We start from the raw sequence: 17,171 nt of genomic DNA, 5'->3' as shown, positions 1-17,171 counted from the left end.
TGTGTGTGGTAATTTATGACCCTTCAATGAGGTGAGAAGTGATCGGATAAAAAGCAGACACCAGTTAGCAGGCCTGTGTGGGAAGGACTGGTGTTTTTATTGCGCTTTTAAAGTCTGTCCTGGATGGTCTGTTTTTTAACAATCCTAATGTATTGTATATATTCAGTCACTATTTGTTTTAATGCCATTTGTTAGTACTTCCCTATGTGGTTAACTCATGTTATTTTAGTTCCGCTTATAATTTTGATGATTTGACCCCCCCAAAGCATTGGCTGGGACCCTACATTTGATATGTTTAACAGGAAGTGACTACCATCCTTGTAACTGCAACATACATCCATGAAGCAATTGAGGAAGAAGGGTAATTTCTACCTCACTTAATATGACATCAGGGCCTGGAGCATGTTTTCAAAGCCTAATTTGTCCATGACCTAACCTGTCATATGGACACACACACACACACACACACACACACACACACACACACACACACACACACACACAGGTTTAGAGTCTTGCTTTAGCGGTTTAAAAATGTAATGCAGTTTTATGCTCCATTTACCAGGATAAAATCAGGATCAAACTAAGCAGTCCAAATCCTTGAAATAACCAATTAACCAAGACGCTAGTCAAAGAGAAGCAACAAATAAACACAATTGATTAGCTGGAACTTTATTTGTTGAGTTTTCCTTGTACAAATTGAAGCCTAATGTAGAGTAACATAGAGTGGTGTATGTTGTTAAGACTGTAAGTCCTTAGAGGCAAATCAGCAATTTCCGGGCTGTGTACAGTAAATGAAATTGACTGGACTATCTACAATACATCCTTGAGATTCCTAGAGATGATCTGTCCACCCTCTGCTTGCCTCATTTCCTTCTTTTCCCCCTGTGACTTCAGTAGATTCAACTGCTGATTGATGGCTCGTCGTTTCCCATTATGAAGCTCACAAGACATGAGGCTGAAGGTATGACGAGAGCCGACTGTTACCCAAAGAAAAATAAAGGAACAACAGTTACACAGCAAAGCCAGAGGGCAGCATGTGTCTCCTGAGCTCATAATCTGGAAAAGTCATGACCGGCCTTCAAAGAAAGAGGAACTAAATAGGCACGCATGTACAGTATGTACGTTCACTGTCATTTAGTGAATCCAAGATATATCAGTTTGAAGAACCCTCAACTTCCTTGGATCGTTTTTATGAAAGCTTTTGAAGGTTCAGTCTTGTGATTACTACAATAGATAAATCACTCCCTGCTGCATCACAGCTCCAACCTATATTTGTTTTCGATTAATGTTCAGATCACAATGTATGCTTTCTCTTGATGCTGTTTTGTCATCTCTCTCGCCACATAGTCTGGCTCGCTGATTTAGGCTTACATGTGGTGACTCCCAGCAGAGACAGGAAGGAAAAGACCAAAGGCAAAATGCTGGGTGGAAGCGAGCCGATAAGAATGGGGAGTATGGAGGTTTGAAGGAAGTGGAGCTGTGAAAGACAGGCCATTAAAGAGTGGGGAGGACTGGAGAGAGATTTAGCTCTGGAGAGAAAAGAGGAAACGAGAAATGATGAACTGCCAGAGTGCAAATTAGAAAAAACAATGCTGTTTGAAAAGGGTCTTGTCAGTTGGATTGAGACCTACTTGAGGGATCAAAATAGTTATTATGAAGTGTTAAAGTGCACGTCTAAAGGCAAATAAAACTGCTGCACTTCTTTTATTGGGTGGCCACTTTATATACACCTGTAAAAACTAATGCAATCTAATAAAACTGCTCAGCTTCAACTTCTACCCGCACCAAGGTCAAATGCCTTATATCCTAACATTAACAAAAAGAAGACATAAATAATGTATCCTCGCTTTGGTTTGGATCCACAAAAAAATTGTATTAGTTCTTTCTTGATCCATGCTACAACTTTCAACCAATTTACAAAAATAAGGGAATATATTTCAGAATAATTGCTCCAGTACAACATCACCACTATCTCTGACTTCAATAAGTAACTTATATTTGAATTGACTTCTCTCGAAAGTATTAACAACGACAATATGTTGCCAAATAGGTTCAAGTTTACCTTACTTACTACAATTGTGGACCTTAATGTGGAAACTAAAGTAAAACATCTGAAATAATTAATGGTATATTGGTGAATAATGTTCTTTCCAGGTCTCACTAAACTGTATCCTGCTGTACACTGTTTACAGCAGGTACAGCAGGTACAGCATTTGTAGCTCACACACACACACACACACACACACACACACACACACACACACACACACACACACACACACACACACACACACACACACACACACACACACACACACACACAAGAATGCACTTTATCAGCTATGAAAGGACGCTGGTACTTATCAACCCTCTTTTTAAGTCATGCACAAAGATAAAGTCCAGTGCACATAGTGTACCATGCAAGGAGTAAAGACATGGATATCTTTTTTAACTTAATGAATATACACACACACCTATACATATGCACAGTTTTTTTTCTCCAGAAATAATCTACTTTTGAGTAACGACCCACCATTCCAGCCCAACAGTGTATGTTTTACTTCTTCCTGTATGTCAATTATTACTTTTGACAGAACCATTTTTCATAGACAATTAGCCAGTTTGACGAATTTCCTCTTCATGATGCTGAATGATTTACAATGGGAGTATTTATTGGTACAGTTCCCCTTACTTCATGTGCCTGAGAGGCTTTTCTTTCACCGTAACAATAGATTACATGACGCTTCATAGTAAAAAAAAAGAAGAAGAAAGGAGGCTGTTTCTTTCCAGACCTGACTCTTAAATTGCATCTATATTCTTGACGCTGTATTACATAATCTGACTGTAGTTTACCTTTTCTTTATGTTACGGTTTTACAATTATCTAGAATAATAGTGCATATTGGGTTGAGTCAGTACAGTGGAAACATCACAATTATAGGCAAGATGTACAGATTTGATCATTTATCGACAAACTAATAAGTGTAGTCCTCTTTCAGTTTGGATCCGTAAAATGGAAATAAATCACAGAATGTCCGTTATTCATGCAGAGTTGGAGAAGTTATGACAGGAAAGTTGTCTGTCTGTGGTTGGCTCTATTATAAGGAACAGCTGCAGGGTTGAGATCGTAGACAAAACACACACCTCCTGTTTCAAAAAGCCAGCACACACATACAGCTGCATGCACACACACATCAAGTAGCCTCCAGTTTCGAGAGTTCATCTGAGGCTTTATCTCTCTCACTATCTGCATCTGATTTGTCTGTAAACTTGTTTAAATTGTTGTCTGACATTGTTTAGGCTTAGTGCTATTGTATTAATGTCTTTCAGACCCTTGGCTTGAGCCTCACATAACAAGGCCCAGAGCATTTGTGTCTGGTTACAAACAACATCCCTGTTTGTTGGTTCTCACAGGAACACTGTCCGCCCCCCAAACCTCAGAGGTCCTTACCAACTGACCCCTGAACTCCCAGTCCATGAAAAAACACACAATTCCCATGGTATCTACAACCTAAACCCTTGTAAAGCATTGTCCTCGTCTTATGTTTCCACCTTGCTAACCCTAGAGATGTAAATGACACACACCCACTGAGCTATACGTGTGTGTGTGTGTGTGTGTGTGTGTGTGTGTGTGTGTGTGTGTGTGTGTGTGTGTGTGTGTGTGTGTGTGTGTGTGTGTGTGTGTGTGTGTGTGTGTGTGTGTGTGTGTGTGTGTGTGTGTGTGTGTGTGTGTGTGTGTGTGTGTGTGTGTGTGTGTGTGTGTGTGTGTGTGTGTGTCTGTGTTTGTATCACCTGTTCGGTCTGATATTTTTGGTTGAATCTCCAAATCCTCATATTCACATAGCCATGGAGTGTGTTGGTTGTAAGTTGCTTTTCTGCTTGTGAAAATGCGGCAGTAATTCTGGTCTGAGGAGAGGAAAACATTGTCTGTGCCTCGTCTGCATAAACATTGCAAATATATCTATTCATTAGGAGATCACATTCATTTGATAAATGAGGTACGGTTTGAAGAGTTGCAACATACTTCTGCGGCAGCCAGACATTTTCCCTCCTCCCTGCCTTATTTCTTTCATCACTCTCATCATAATCACATTTTTATATTTAGCTTGCAGATTAGGAGACTGTCTGCAGTTTCAAACATTCAGCAGTCAAACTCCTCTTAAAACAGCCATTCACTTTGCCTTTCAAGCTTGCTTGGCCGTACCAGGGCTGTATGTTTAGAATAAGGAGATATTTGACATCTGAGTCTGGGTTTATCTATCCAAACTTCATATCTTCATGGCTCTATTTGACATGTATTAGAAAAAGAGGAAAAATATATTTCAGCTTGCATGTTAAAAACGGGACCTAGATGATTCTAAAACAATGAATTGGTGTGTAAGAAACCCTCTTGTATTTCTGTGCTGTCCCCTAAAATGTAAAAAATAAAACGAATAGGTGTTAAGTGGCGTTAAATATATTCATTAAACGTTTCTGTTTGTTCACATGTATCCATTTTTTTGTTAATCTTTCTTGACTGTTAGTACCTAAGTCTTGTCAGTCATTGAGTTGTATCTATCAGCTGAGTGCACATGTGTATGTACACTGTCTGACCACTGGATGGATGTAGAGAGCCGGGTAGGCAAAGGGAGAATATTTCCTTCGAAAAATAAAATGGTGTTTGCCTCCCCCTTGTGATGCAATCAGCAAATACAAGCAGGATAATAGGAACAGGGAATTAGGGCTATAAAAAAAAGGAAAGAACATATCTTTAATGTATTGAAAGTGGTTTATCATACTTCTTGTTGCATTGTTGTGATACTTTGTTTATAAGCCTTTGATTAAACTTTTCAAACCTTTTCTTCTCTTTTTTAACAGGTAAGTAAAAAAGTGTTTGCCACCCCATATTTCATCAATGTCAGCTTAGCTTTTTGGTGAACTCTTAACACTCATAACATAACTGATGAATAGACAAGAATAAATAATGGCTTCTGGTGATATGTGTCAAACTCTAACACAATGTGCAGCCTCTGACAGATCATTTACTGTATTATTATAAAATAAGATGTACTTTATTAATCCCAATTTGGATTGCAAAAAAAAAAAATGATATGTCCTTAACCAGAAGTTGATCAACATATTTTTTCCTACCTCCATAATCTCAGGGTGGCCCAGGGCCTCTAGGTCCTCAGGGCTCCTCAGGGCCTCCAGGGAGAACAGGCGATGCAGGCATTGAAGGCCCAAAGGGGCAGAAAGGTGACCACGGCCGTGGTGGCTCTATGGGTCCGAAAGGAAGTGTGGTAAAATATAATTTTCTTTTTAATCTGATTATTAAAGATCACAACACTCCTGTTTTTCCTCCTATTTAATGTGTCATTCTTGCCCCTCCGCAGGGAATGGCCGGTGTTCCTGGTTTTGCTGGAAGCGATGGAATTCCTGTAAGTCCGTCTGGATGATTGCAAGAGAAGCTCACTGTTTTGAATCTGCTGCCTGCAATGTTTCCTGACCTCTGTTGTGAACTGACGTTTTGCTCCGCAGGGCCACCCGGGACAAGCTGGCCACCGGGGGAAGCCAGGGGCCGACGGCTGTAACGGGACACATGGAGACTCCGGTTCATCTGGGCAACCTGGCTATAATGGCTCACCTGGTTCTCCTGTAAGTGCAACTCCAAACCTACCCAGATAGTAATTAGTAAAATGCGTAAATGGTTTGAAGTGCACAAGCTGACTGTTTTTTTGTCTTCCACTCTCAGGGACAAGCAGGCTGGAAGGGACAGAAGGGAGACTCTCTGGAGCTGAGTGTGTTCATGGAGCGCTTCAGGGTGAGTTCACACCACCATCACTTTATTTTAATCTCCTGTCCTCATAAATTATTATATATATATATATATATATTGATATTGTTGTAACCAAACTAATAAGATCTCCACAACCTCATGGATCTCTGACCATCTCTCCACAGGGAGATCCAGGCATGCCAGGTTTCAAAGGAATATATGTAAGGCACATTGTTCAAACTATTCATAATGTGGACACATGAGCAGATATTGCTCAAAACTAACACTTCTGTATTTGCAAACCTTCTCATCTAATTACTTTACTTGGTTGTTGTCAGGGGCCTCCAGGAAACCCAGGTAGAGAGGGTAACAAAGGCTCTCTAGGACCAAAGGTAATTGTGTGTGTGTGTGTGTGTGTGTGTGTGTGTGTGTGTGTGTGTGTGTGTGTGTGTGTGTGTGTGTGTGCGTGCGTGCGTGCGTGCGTGCGTGCCTGCCTGCCTGCCTGCCTGCCTGCCTGCCTGCCTGCCTGCGTGTGTGCGTGCGTGCGTGCGTGCGTGCGTGCATGTATGTGATTTTAATTTAAGTTTGTGAAACTCTATCTATTGTGACGCAAAGTGCTTATCAGTATTTTTGTTTCATCTCCTATAGGGTCCCCAAGGGCCTTCAGGTCCCCGTGGACCAAAGGTAAGACAACAACAATATATATTTAATATAATGTTATAAAAATATGATGTATAAGTATTGCATATAATGGTATAAAACAGGATGTGAATTTATGAATGCAGTTGAAGTGTTTTTTGTTTTTCCTGACAGGGCACAATGACCCAAGTGCTTAAAGGACACAGAGGAAGCCAAGTGAGTGACCATGTTTTTCAAATGCATTGCTAATATCTGTTAGCCAAGTGTAATGGCATTTCCATAAAGCAAATGCTATGACCCAAAACGACTTGCTGTTTCTGCACGGAAGCTCTTGAATTAATTTAGACCACTTCACTTTGAGCTGTATACAAAAAAGAAGTTTTACTTCAATACATTTTTCTACGGCTAGAGATGTTATCAAATGTTGTGTTTAGGACCCTCTGTCCAAAGCTGTGATAGACCTGCATTATTTATACATATATATTTTTTGTATGAAATTGTTTTTTTGTAATTTTACTTAAAGACTCAGAGAACTAGATTATCTTTATTTCTCTGCGAGTTGTCTGACTTTTTTTGCTTTTCCTAACTCCACCACAGGGGGACATCGGACAACCAGGGCTGCAGGGGAACTCAACTCATCAGCAGATTCAGCCCCCCTACGGACCCACGGTCTGTACATGTGCATCATGTTCAACTTGTTACATTAACCTACTGTAATGTTCAAACATGTTGTCTACAATATAAATGATACATTTGAGGGTTATGAAAACTCGCACATGCACCTATAATATCTGCCTTTTTTTATTTTATAGGGACTCCGTGGCGAGAAAGGTCTCAAAGGAGAAATAGGAGATGCGGTATGAACTCATGAATGATCATGTTTATGTACATAGAAACATATCAACATCTATTTCTCAGCTTGTCAATCCTCTACTCATCTTTTCTTTTGTTGGGGTTTGTTTCAGGCTGACAATAAAGGAGAAACTGGAGTGATGGGATTCCCTGGAACCCGGGTGAGCTCAGGCACATTTCTTTAGGGTTTTGTTAAAAACTGTCCTCTGTGTGTTTGTGAAATTCATATCATATGTTGTGTATGACTTTCTAGGGTACATCTGGTGCAGATGGGCGTCCTGGACCAAGGGTATGCTTTTGAAAAATAATGTCGAACTGAATGAAATGTCATTGTATAGCTTTATAATTACAATTCTCTTGCAGGGAGATTATGGGGAAGCAGGACCAACTGGCAGAGATGGTTTTAAGGTGAGAATGTACCTGATCGTTGTTACTGCTTAAGCATTGATGCACCCACAGGAACAACACCTGAATGGACTGTTTAACATGTAGCTTTACATAGTCAACTATTCTGGGCATATTGCATAAATGACATGCTATTATGCAACTTTAAAAATCATCAACAACATTTTGCTCATGTTCTTATCTGATTTAAATTAATATCCAATTTCAACATTATCAGAGTCAAAGATATGGCACTGAACTCAACAACCGGATATGTGTAACTGTTATCTTCAGCCATGTGTGCACATCCAGCATGTGATCTCATTTATAAAAAAAAGAGACTGACATAATTTTTCTTTCAGGGAGTCAGAGGTGAACCAGGAGAACTGATTTCATCAGGATCTGTATGGCCTTGGTCTTCAGGAGGTACGTTGATTTTTACCTAATAAATTGTCAAATAATCAACCAATAGAAAAGATAAATAGTTTGAGGATAAAACTCATTGTTGGACACATGTGAACATGTTCTCTGAGGAAATAGTTGCTGACATGAAGTGAAACTGTGGGGGGGAATTATTGACAAATCGAAACAGACTGCACAAACTTGTCAGAGCGAAAAAGTCATTAAGGAGTACACATTTGACACTTGAAAAGAAATCATCCATTTATTACTCAAAGTAAAATAGTTTGAAGTGTCAGTGATGTGTGAGCATAAGATCTTGTTGTTATAATTGTTTATTTTAAATATGCTTTAACTTTGATAAGGTCTTCCTCTCGGTCCCCCTGGCGATCAGGGTCCAGAGGGAGAGAGGGGCCCGGTTGGAGACCAAGGCATTCCCGGAGCCCCAGGACCCCCCCCCTCTGAATCACAGCAACAAGGTCTGTGAACTGAAGCCATCTGAAGATATTTATCACACTACACCCACATACAGGAACCAGTTTATGAAACTTGCAATAGTCAACTTTTTATTCATCCAAAAATGTCAAATATGTCAATCTGTACAATACAATATATGACATCCTCTATATTTAGAAACTTGCCTTAGCTAAGATAAAAGTACATAGAGAAACATTGATTTGGCATAATGGGATATAAACTCAAGAAGAGGAATGGATGAGGGATCGCTCTTCTGTGAAACAATAAATAATCGTAATTATTGTAGCTGCTTCAGCAAGGGACAAAAGGAAAACGTACTATCCCAACAGTGTTCTCCAAAATAAAGTTAACATTTAAAAAATTGCTTAAAAACTGAGTTCAAGCCAAAGGCCAAAAATAACACATTTCCGTTCTCTCTGTCAGCTTCGGACTTCTTTGGGCCATTTGGTATAAAGGGGGAGTCAGGAGAGAAGGGCCCAGCAGGAGATCCAGGACTCCCTGCTGACTTGGCAGGACCCCCGGGCACCAACGGGCGCCCAGGGTCCAGAGGCCCTCTGGGACCCAAAGGATCATGTGAGTTAGATGTGATGTGAGCTACGAGCATGCACAAAGGCGTTTATGCCCAACAGGTTGTTTGTTCCAGTATTTTCTGAAATGCCAAAGGTGTAGAAACGGAATATTCGGTGAAAAAGGGAAAAAGTCATACATGGTTACAGTCAAAATCTGCATGCTGAGGAGGAATCAACTGTATACAATCCTTCTAAAGAAAGAGTCACATTTTTAAAAATATATAATGATATCATGAAAAAAGGTTTTAGTTTTGTTCATAAACCATTTCATTTTGCTGGCAGAACATTAGATTTTTGAGACCTAGTATCTTTCACTATTTAGTATTTCCAAGTCTTTTGGAAATACTGATACAGTTTTTAACAATGAAAATGTTATGTTTTATTCTTAATACAAGTTATTTTCTTCAAAATATACAAACATGTTGTCTCCTTTGAGCTGTACCTTTACCCATATTTCTACATGTTTCTATTTCCATTCGTCCTTAGGGATTGAGTTCTTCAAGGGTTCTTCTGGTGGGAGCGGAAGGCCCGGCAATGCGGGCTCTAAAGGATTGAAAGGTGCTGTAGTTATACTGTTCATGCTTAAGTGGATGTTGATATAATGATGGATTATTGGATAATAGCAAAGAAAGTTGTAGTTTTCTGAATTACTTACTCTTCTATTTAATTTACCCCGAGTAAAAGAGTCAGTTAAATTCAGAACACACTCTTTGTGTTGCTGACGTGTGGGTGCAATGGTGTGTCCGTGTAGGTGATCACGGGCTGTGTGAATGCAGCATCGTGAACTCTCCATCGGGGCGACCTGGGCCTGCCGGGGAGCGCGGTGACGCTGGGATGACTGGAGAGTTTGGTCGAGAAGGGGATGTGGGAGATCCAGGTCCACATGGAGACTTCGGATCCCCTGTAAGAATCATCAAGTCATTTCTATTCTTTCTTTTCCATTGTTCAAGCCCTTTCTGTCTCCTCACAATTGTCTGTGTCGCCTTGCAGGGATTTCCTGGGCTCAACGGTGAGCCGGGACCACAAGGTCGAAAAGGAGAAGCAAGGGTGGTCTCCGGGAAAGGTGCAGTGTACCTGGTATTATATCTCATTTCAGAACATCTAGGCCAAGAAATCACACACTGACTCCCCAACTGCTGATTTGTTTCACTATGAAACTTTATCTAAGCAGGTAAATCCTAATGAGATCTCTTTTCCAAGGGAAGCTTGGAAAATACGGTAGTAACAGAATGTTCCAAAGATACACGCTAACATTTATAACAGAAAGCAGTATCAGAGAATATCAAGACCTGTTGGCCCATTACATTGCGAGCCCATGAGCAGTGCTGTGTACTGATTGTATGTGTATGTGTGTCATTACAGCATATCCTGGAGACGCAGGGGATCCCGGGCAAGACGGTGTGCAGGGAACATTTGGTGTTTCAGGCCGAAATGGTTCACCTGGTATCCCTGGGACCCGAGGTCTTCCAGTGAGTGCAACTGTCAGAACAACTGTTTAATATTTTACATATTGTTAGGGGTGAGCAAAGCAAGCAGGACCCAAATGCAGATAAAACTGAAAATACCTTTATTTCAAGGATATTGGTAATACGGACAAACAGAACACCCCCGGTGAACACAGTCACAGACAAAAACGACAAACCAACAATGACAGACAGAAAAAACAGAACTTAAATACACACAGGACTGATCAAGGAAACAAGAGACAGGTGAGGAGGGAGGAGGAAACACAGGGGCACCAGGTGAACACAATCAAGAAAACAGGTAGGAGGGAACAGGTACAGTAGGAGGGAACACACACAGACAGGAAACCAAAGACAGATCTAGACAAGACAAAACACAACGCAGACAGAAAACCAAAGACAGATCTAGACAAGACAAAACACAACACAGACAGATCGTGACACATATTCTGTTGACTTAGGGTTTCTTCTAAAGTGGCATTATCTCTTTTTGTACAGGGAGAAGGTCCAAGAGGACAATATGGAGACAAAGGTTACTCAGGTCAGCCTGGTCGACCTGGCGCACCCGGGCTAAGTGGACAAGATGGTGAAGTCCTTGGGGGCTTCAAGGGCCAACGTGGTTTACCTGGAGACGATGGCGCTGTAGGTTATGATGGAGTTCCAGGAACACCTGGCGCTCCAGGTGAGAGGTGGCTGTCTGCCTCCTTATGTCCTTTCAATCTCAATATGGTGTTGCATATTTCTCCTTCAATGCCTTTGTCTTTATAATGATTTGACCTGTTTTCACTCTTTTAATTTTTTCATTTTACCTGGCCTGTCATCAAATGCAAAAGCTCTGAAACAGGAATGAACATTAATAGCTTGAGATTAAAAAAGGAGAGAGCATGATATTTGTATTTTGCCATTTAATTTTTTTCTTGCCTCCTGTGGTCATTTTGATGCAAGAGCTGCATCCCTTAAACAAGCTGCAGCAAAGCTTGTTTGAGATAATGCTTGTGCTTTAAAGTAACTCTTGTTCCGAATGCCTCTTTCTTTTTCCTTTTCTCTCAATGAAACTGAAAGGCGGCTGTAGTCCAGGAGATGGAGGACAGGTGGATGTAACAGGTAGCTGGTATAATAGCTTTGTTTTTGCTTTTGCCTCTGGATCATTTTCTTGTTTCTTGTTAACCAATTGAGATCAAGTGTACAGAGAAACTAGCTAATATAGTTATGATCTCATGTTGTTAAAACAATTCACGCTGGGCAGCAGATAAAAACCACTTGCACCAAAGTAGTCATTTGCACATTCAACTTCTACATATGACCATGATGTTGCCGTAAAGCTTTTTATTTGAACCTTAGGTCGTTGTGGCACTTTTCCCGGACCTGCTGGGCTACCTGGACTTCCAGGTTCCAGTGGATTACCGGGTTTCGAAGGTAAGAAATAAGTGCTGAGTGCTGTCCACAGGAACCTGCTTGGAGTACATCTTTATTCCTTGTTTCTATTTTGTGAACCAACAGGTTCTCCAGGCCAAAAGGGATCAAAGGGTCCACTTGGAGAACATGGAGGGAAAGGCGAAACAGGAGAACAAGGCAAAGGTGGCCGTACTGGACCACCAGGTAAAGAGTGACTGGAAAACGCTTACTGGGCATAGTCAGATAGTCCTGACCACATCTGATCTACTGGTTTTTCCTAAATACAGCTTATTTTATTAACATTTATGGTTCTTGAATAAAGGTTTTTCCGGCCCCCGTGGAGAGTTGGGGGTTCCCGGCCGCAATGGTTCAGTAGGATCCCCTGGTGTGCCTGGTGTGCCCGGCAGATATGGTTCGCAAGGTGAAAAAGGTGCTCACGGAGAGATCTTTGGAGCATCGTCAGGATCCCCCGGTGACTCAGGTCAGCCGGGACTGCAAGGGAATAAAGGCCAGACTGGAAATCCAGGAGATCAAGGCTATCCAGGTTATTCACACCCTTACCATGTCTATAACTTATATCCAATGTGATTAACCTTCCTGTGACTTCGTCTCACACTTCATTGTTGCTTTACTTTCAGCATTGGTGGCATCCTATGAAAAAATAAGCCATTAACCACTAATGTTGTTATTCCATTCTCCAGGAATGGGCGGCATGCCTGGTATGATCGGCTTCAAGGGTGAGACTGGCCCTCTGGGTCTGCAGGGGGTGGAAGGAAGGCCTGGGCCTGCAGGCAAGTACGGTTACCCTGGAGACCCTGGGGGAGCGGGTCTACCTGGGCAGTCAGGCAGTACCGGACAGCCAGGTTAGAGGAACACACACTCCAACACACTGTCTCTCAGAAATTAATAGAAATGTGCACGTCTAACATCCTTCTGGCTCTTCATTCTGCTCAACAGGTTTCACTGGAGAGAGGGGAGTTGAGGGAGACCCGGGCCCTCCAGGTCCAATAGGATTAAAAGGAGTCCCTGGGCCATACGGTGCTAATGGTGGTACCGGAGAGTACGGCCCATCAGGTGAACCTGGAGATTCTGGTCAAGATGGACGCCCAGGAGTTCCAGGAATGAAGGGTCTGTTCCTCTCATTTACTAATACCCTTTTCTTACCTGAATGAACACGTATAGGCAGCTTTGTTGTGGGAAAACCCTCTAAAAACGGCCATTGTTAGAAGATGAGTATGCCTTCCTGTTACTGTTTCTGGTATAAAATGTTTACCATCACGAATTCCATCAGGAAGCAGGGTTATTAAACAAGACAATTCTACTCTCTAAAGAATACAGACTGAAATAAACGTCAAATAATAAGACAACATGTAATTTGCAGTTTTGATCTGAAAAATGTGTCTTCAGTGGTTCCTGATGATCCTTCTCTTTTGCAGGATACAAAGGATCTCCCGGCATGTCAGGCTTTGAGGGTAACAGGGGCAATTTTGGGAGGAAGGGCTTCAGTGGGCCAGGTGGAGACCCAGGAACGATGGGCCAAGTCGGCCTAAAAGGATTGCTGGGTCAAAGTGGAACGAAAGGTGAGACTGTTCTTTTATAAAGTGTTTGAGATGCCAGTGGGACCACAACAAAAACTGTGTGACTTATCATCTCTGTCTTCCAGGTGATCGTGGTTTGAGAGGGCCCTCCGGGGATAAGCCTCTCATCCCCGCCCAGATGGCTGTTGACATGAAGGGAGTGAAGGGGGACTTCGGAAATTATGGAAATCAAGGTTTCACCGGGCCGAGAGGTGTGCATCAGTCACTCTTTCCTTCTCACTTCCTATGTCCTCTCAGGCTTCACTTCCTCACCTCCTTCTCTGCTCCACAGGTCTTAAGGGTTTGCCCGGTGTGCCTGGTAAAGAGGGATCTCACGGATATCCTGGAAAGCCCAGCAATAACAAGGGTCACCGTGGAGATCCAGGTGCAGAGGGGCTGCTGGGAATAAAAGGAATGCCGGGCCCAACTGGGAACAGAGGAATTACTGGGTTTGGGGGAATGCCAGGCAACAAGGTGAGCAGAATCATACTGGGAAAATCTAATCTAATTATTACGCCTTAAAGAGCCACTTAGTTCAAATTCAGTTTACTCGTCAACAGAGGCACGGTTGTTTGATGACTCTGTCTGTCTGTGTTCCAATATGCCATTCCTTTAGTATTCCTTTTAGTCTATAGTTTTTTATTGTACTCTCTCCGTCATGTTCGGATGTTTGTGTAATGTTAATTGTCTTGAAGTTACAAATACATTTATATACCTTATTATTCAATACATTATATTCATTGCAACATCTCATGTCACAATGACACATTTTTATGTTGATTGCTCATTACTTTTCAGGGCATTAATGGAGGTCCTGGTGCCTATGGTGCATCAGGCGAAACAGGAAGGAAGGGTTTTAAAGGTACAACCTCATATTTAGTCTCCAGATGAATGGAGACCAAGATGCTAATTTATAAAGTGAGAAAAGTGGCAAAAATATTGTGAGTGATGGTGCATTTTGATTACAGGTGAGAAAGGCCCACGCATAGACCTTCCAGGAACCACCGGGTTGAGAGGAGAGCATGGTCTTCCAGGAGATCCAGGTATGACTGTAGCTTTAACAGTTCCATCTTCTCTGATGTTGATCTGCATCACTTAACATGTAGAGGCCAATTTGTGCATCTCATGTGATGTGTAATACCTCTTTTACAGGCCAGAAAGGATTACCTGGACAACCAGGGGACTGGGGCACGCCTGGATTTGGTGGAATTGAAGGGAGAAGGGGAGAGTCTGGGAATCCAGGAATAATAGGGTACACAGGTAAAAGAATCCCATTCCTTATAAGATGTTATAATGGACATTGTAGCAGAATGAAATAGCAATGTGTACACAATATTGTAATTTTGTTTGTTTCATGCAGGCTCTGATGGGCAGAAGGGAACTCCTGGTAACCAAGGTCAAAAAGGCTTTACTGGAACTCCTGGAAAGGACGGACACCCAGGTTTTCCTGGCTTCCCAGGAAACAAAGGTAACATAACCAAACCAATGTCTTTTCTATGTTTTACAATCAAATACATACTTTACTTGTGGTCCACCATATTCCTCCATCTGATATATACAAATGCCTACAGGTTTCCCTGGCCTGAAGGGTCTTTATGGATTACATGGACTTAAAGGACAAAAGGGTGTCCCCGGCACACCAGGTATTTAACCAGAATTGTCTATTTGTACTGTTCACGCCTAGAACATAATGAACAAATGTTGCCAATTAAAAATGGGTTGGATACAACTTTTATATACATTCATAAAGCTAAAAACCACCAAAAACGTATTTTCTCTATCAGCTTGAACACACTATTCTCTTGTTATTGCTCGTGAGAGATTAATGTATTATTGAATGTGCTCTTCTTGGTATGAAACTCTTAAGAAATATTGCCAAAATACTTTTTAAAGTTTGATTGTTGCTTACTTAGACATTTCTGGTTAAAGATACAAATGTTCTTACCATGCTTTTAGTAGTAAGTATACTGTACTATAAGTCAATCAAGGTATAAATGTGGAGAGGATATCCATTTTTCTGTTATGTAAATACCTCCGACACTTGTCCCCTGTTCATATTTTCATCAGGTCTGGATACCACTGGACCAACTGGGGAACCCGGAAGCAAAGGACAGAAGGGAGGAGACGGGGACCCCAACAGCCTGCCAGGTTTTCCCGGCACAGTGGGTTTGAAAGGCTTTCAGGGCCCTCTAGGTAAGCCATTACTCTTCTGCATTAAAGGTGGGGTAGGTAATTCACTTCAGAAACACTTTTTGTTATATTCCATGGAATGCTCTTAACATCCCGATAGCAATGAATATATATTAAATGCTTTGACAATAAATACATACAAAAATGTCATCTGTGAAAGCCGTGGCGCTGTATAAAGCACGACCAATCATCTGAGCCGGCCCGGCTAAAATAACTGGATGGCCCACCTGCCTGTCAGCCTTCCATCTGTGCACAAACTTATCTCGTGCCCTCATTGGTCATGTGAACGTTGGTGTCAATCAATCAATGTTTATTTATATAGCCCAATATCACAAATGTTACATTTGTCTCAGTGGACTTCACAGTTTGTACAGAATGTCAGTATGACAATACGACACCCTCTGTCCTTAGACCCTCACATGGAAAAACTTCCGGAGAAAACCCACAGTTTAAAGGGAAAAATGGGAGAAACCTCAGGGAGAGCAACAGAGGAGGGATCCCTCTCCCAGGACGGACAGACGTGCAATAGATGCCGTGTGTAAATGAAAAGATAATACATTTACAACATAGGTAGTCCAAATGTTTAGAAATGCATGTGTCTATAATAAGAAGATGAATCCACGAGGATATCCTTCCAGGACCAGGACCGTGTATGTTGGAGGAGGGCTCTGTAAGGAAGTCTGAAGAAAGGGGCAGATTTTTTTCGGCTCCGTACTTTCAAATTCTAGCGCTACTTTTTAATGGGAAACTTTCCAATCAATCACCAATAATGCACAGCGACACAAAATGTACATTTTGAAAGGGTTTAAGCATCTTAAGACTTGAAACAATCTATTTTTCACTTGATCAGGTGACGGGGTCAACCTGGATCGTCGGGACTCCGAGGCCCCGTTGGACCAGACGGGAGTCCTGACAGACCAGGACTCATAGGGGACCCTGGCTCTCATGGACCTAAAGGGTACCCAGGTGAGAAGATGCAGTGGATCAAAGAAAGCCAAATAAAAAATAAACAGAGCCATATCTCTCTTACTCTTCCTGGTATTGCATCACCTTTTATACTATGACTGTGTATGAAAACAATCACTTAATTTACTATATAATGAAAGGAACCAGTTTCAGATTTAAAGGTACACACAATTCATTGGATTCATAGTATTCTGCATGATGTACTCATGGTGTTGTTTAAAATGAAAAAGTAATTATTTAAAGTGGACCTATCATGCTATATTTGAACAATATATTGTAGGACCATACCTATATAAAGTATGTAAATATAGTTTTTTTTTTCAAAATACCAACAGATCCTGCATTTTAGTCATGCATCATTTCGCTCTATTTGCTCTTTCCAGCCCTGTTTTTGCAGGGGGCTGATTCTGTGACGTAGCTTTAATGCAATAAGCTGCAACTGACCACGCCCCCCTGCAGGAGAGGGGAGCGTGCTTTGAGATCAGCTGCTGGGCTGTCAGAAG

At 41.6% G+C, this 17,171-nt stretch overlaps 1 protein-coding gene across 1 annotated transcript in view; it reads left to right on the top strand.

Annotated features, from left to right (window-relative positions):
• Window positions 1-17,171, top strand: part of col4a2 (collagen, type IV, alpha 2) — a gene marked incomplete at its 5' end in the record, with an annotated part of 40,485 nt that overhangs the window by 17,020 nt on the left and 6,294 nt on the right. Inside the window, 37 exons of the mRNA XM_079665776.1 lie at window positions 5,147-5,281; window positions 5,375-5,419; window positions 5,520-5,636; window positions 5,734-5,802; window positions 5,943-5,978; window positions 6,096-6,149; window positions 6,406-6,441; window positions 6,571-6,612; window positions 6,994-7,065; window positions 7,209-7,253; window positions 7,362-7,409; window positions 7,502-7,537; window positions 7,612-7,656; window positions 7,995-8,058; window positions 8,397-8,510; window positions 8,932-9,081; window positions 9,564-9,635; window positions 9,829-9,980; window positions 10,068-10,140; window positions 10,440-10,546; window positions 11,039-11,222; window positions 11,603-11,644; window positions 11,882-11,956; window positions 12,041-12,139; window positions 12,258-12,479; window positions 12,637-12,798; window positions 12,893-13,063; window positions 13,372-13,515; window positions 13,599-13,724; window positions 13,805-13,986; window positions 14,311-14,374; window positions 14,481-14,555; window positions 14,665-14,772; window positions 14,873-14,980; window positions 15,084-15,155; window positions 15,580-15,779; window positions 16,563-16,740. Coding sequence (XP_079521902.1) covers window positions 5,147-5,281; window positions 5,375-5,419; window positions 5,520-5,636; window positions 5,734-5,802; window positions 5,943-5,978; window positions 6,096-6,149; window positions 6,406-6,441; window positions 6,571-6,612; window positions 6,994-7,065; window positions 7,209-7,253; window positions 7,362-7,409; window positions 7,502-7,537; window positions 7,612-7,656; window positions 7,995-8,058; window positions 8,397-8,510; window positions 8,932-9,081; window positions 9,564-9,635; window positions 9,829-9,980; window positions 10,068-10,140; window positions 10,440-10,546; window positions 11,039-11,222; window positions 11,603-11,644; window positions 11,882-11,956; window positions 12,041-12,139; window positions 12,258-12,479; window positions 12,637-12,798; window positions 12,893-13,063; window positions 13,372-13,515; window positions 13,599-13,724; window positions 13,805-13,986; window positions 14,311-14,374; window positions 14,481-14,555; window positions 14,665-14,772; window positions 14,873-14,980; window positions 15,084-15,155; window positions 15,580-15,779; window positions 16,563-16,740 — 3,724 coding nt within the window. The remainder of the gene's footprint in view (window positions 1-5,146; window positions 5,282-5,374; window positions 5,420-5,519; window positions 5,637-5,733; window positions 5,803-5,942; window positions 5,979-6,095; window positions 6,150-6,405; window positions 6,442-6,570; window positions 6,613-6,993; window positions 7,066-7,208; window positions 7,254-7,361; window positions 7,410-7,501; window positions 7,538-7,611; window positions 7,657-7,994; window positions 8,059-8,396; window positions 8,511-8,931; window positions 9,082-9,563; window positions 9,636-9,828; window positions 9,981-10,067; window positions 10,141-10,439; window positions 10,547-11,038; window positions 11,223-11,602; window positions 11,645-11,881; window positions 11,957-12,040; window positions 12,140-12,257; window positions 12,480-12,636; window positions 12,799-12,892; window positions 13,064-13,371; window positions 13,516-13,598; window positions 13,725-13,804; window positions 13,987-14,310; window positions 14,375-14,480; window positions 14,556-14,664; window positions 14,773-14,872; window positions 14,981-15,083; window positions 15,156-15,579; window positions 15,780-16,562; window positions 16,741-17,171) is intronic.

Source organism: Notothenia rossii, assembly GCF_949606895.1.
Source record: "Notothenia rossii genome assembly, chromosome: 2".
NCBI lineage: Eukaryota > Metazoa > Chordata > Actinopteri > Perciformes > Nototheniidae > Notothenia > Notothenia rossii.
Note: the sequence above shows the minus strand (reverse complement) of the source record. Positions and strands in the feature narration are given on the sequence as shown.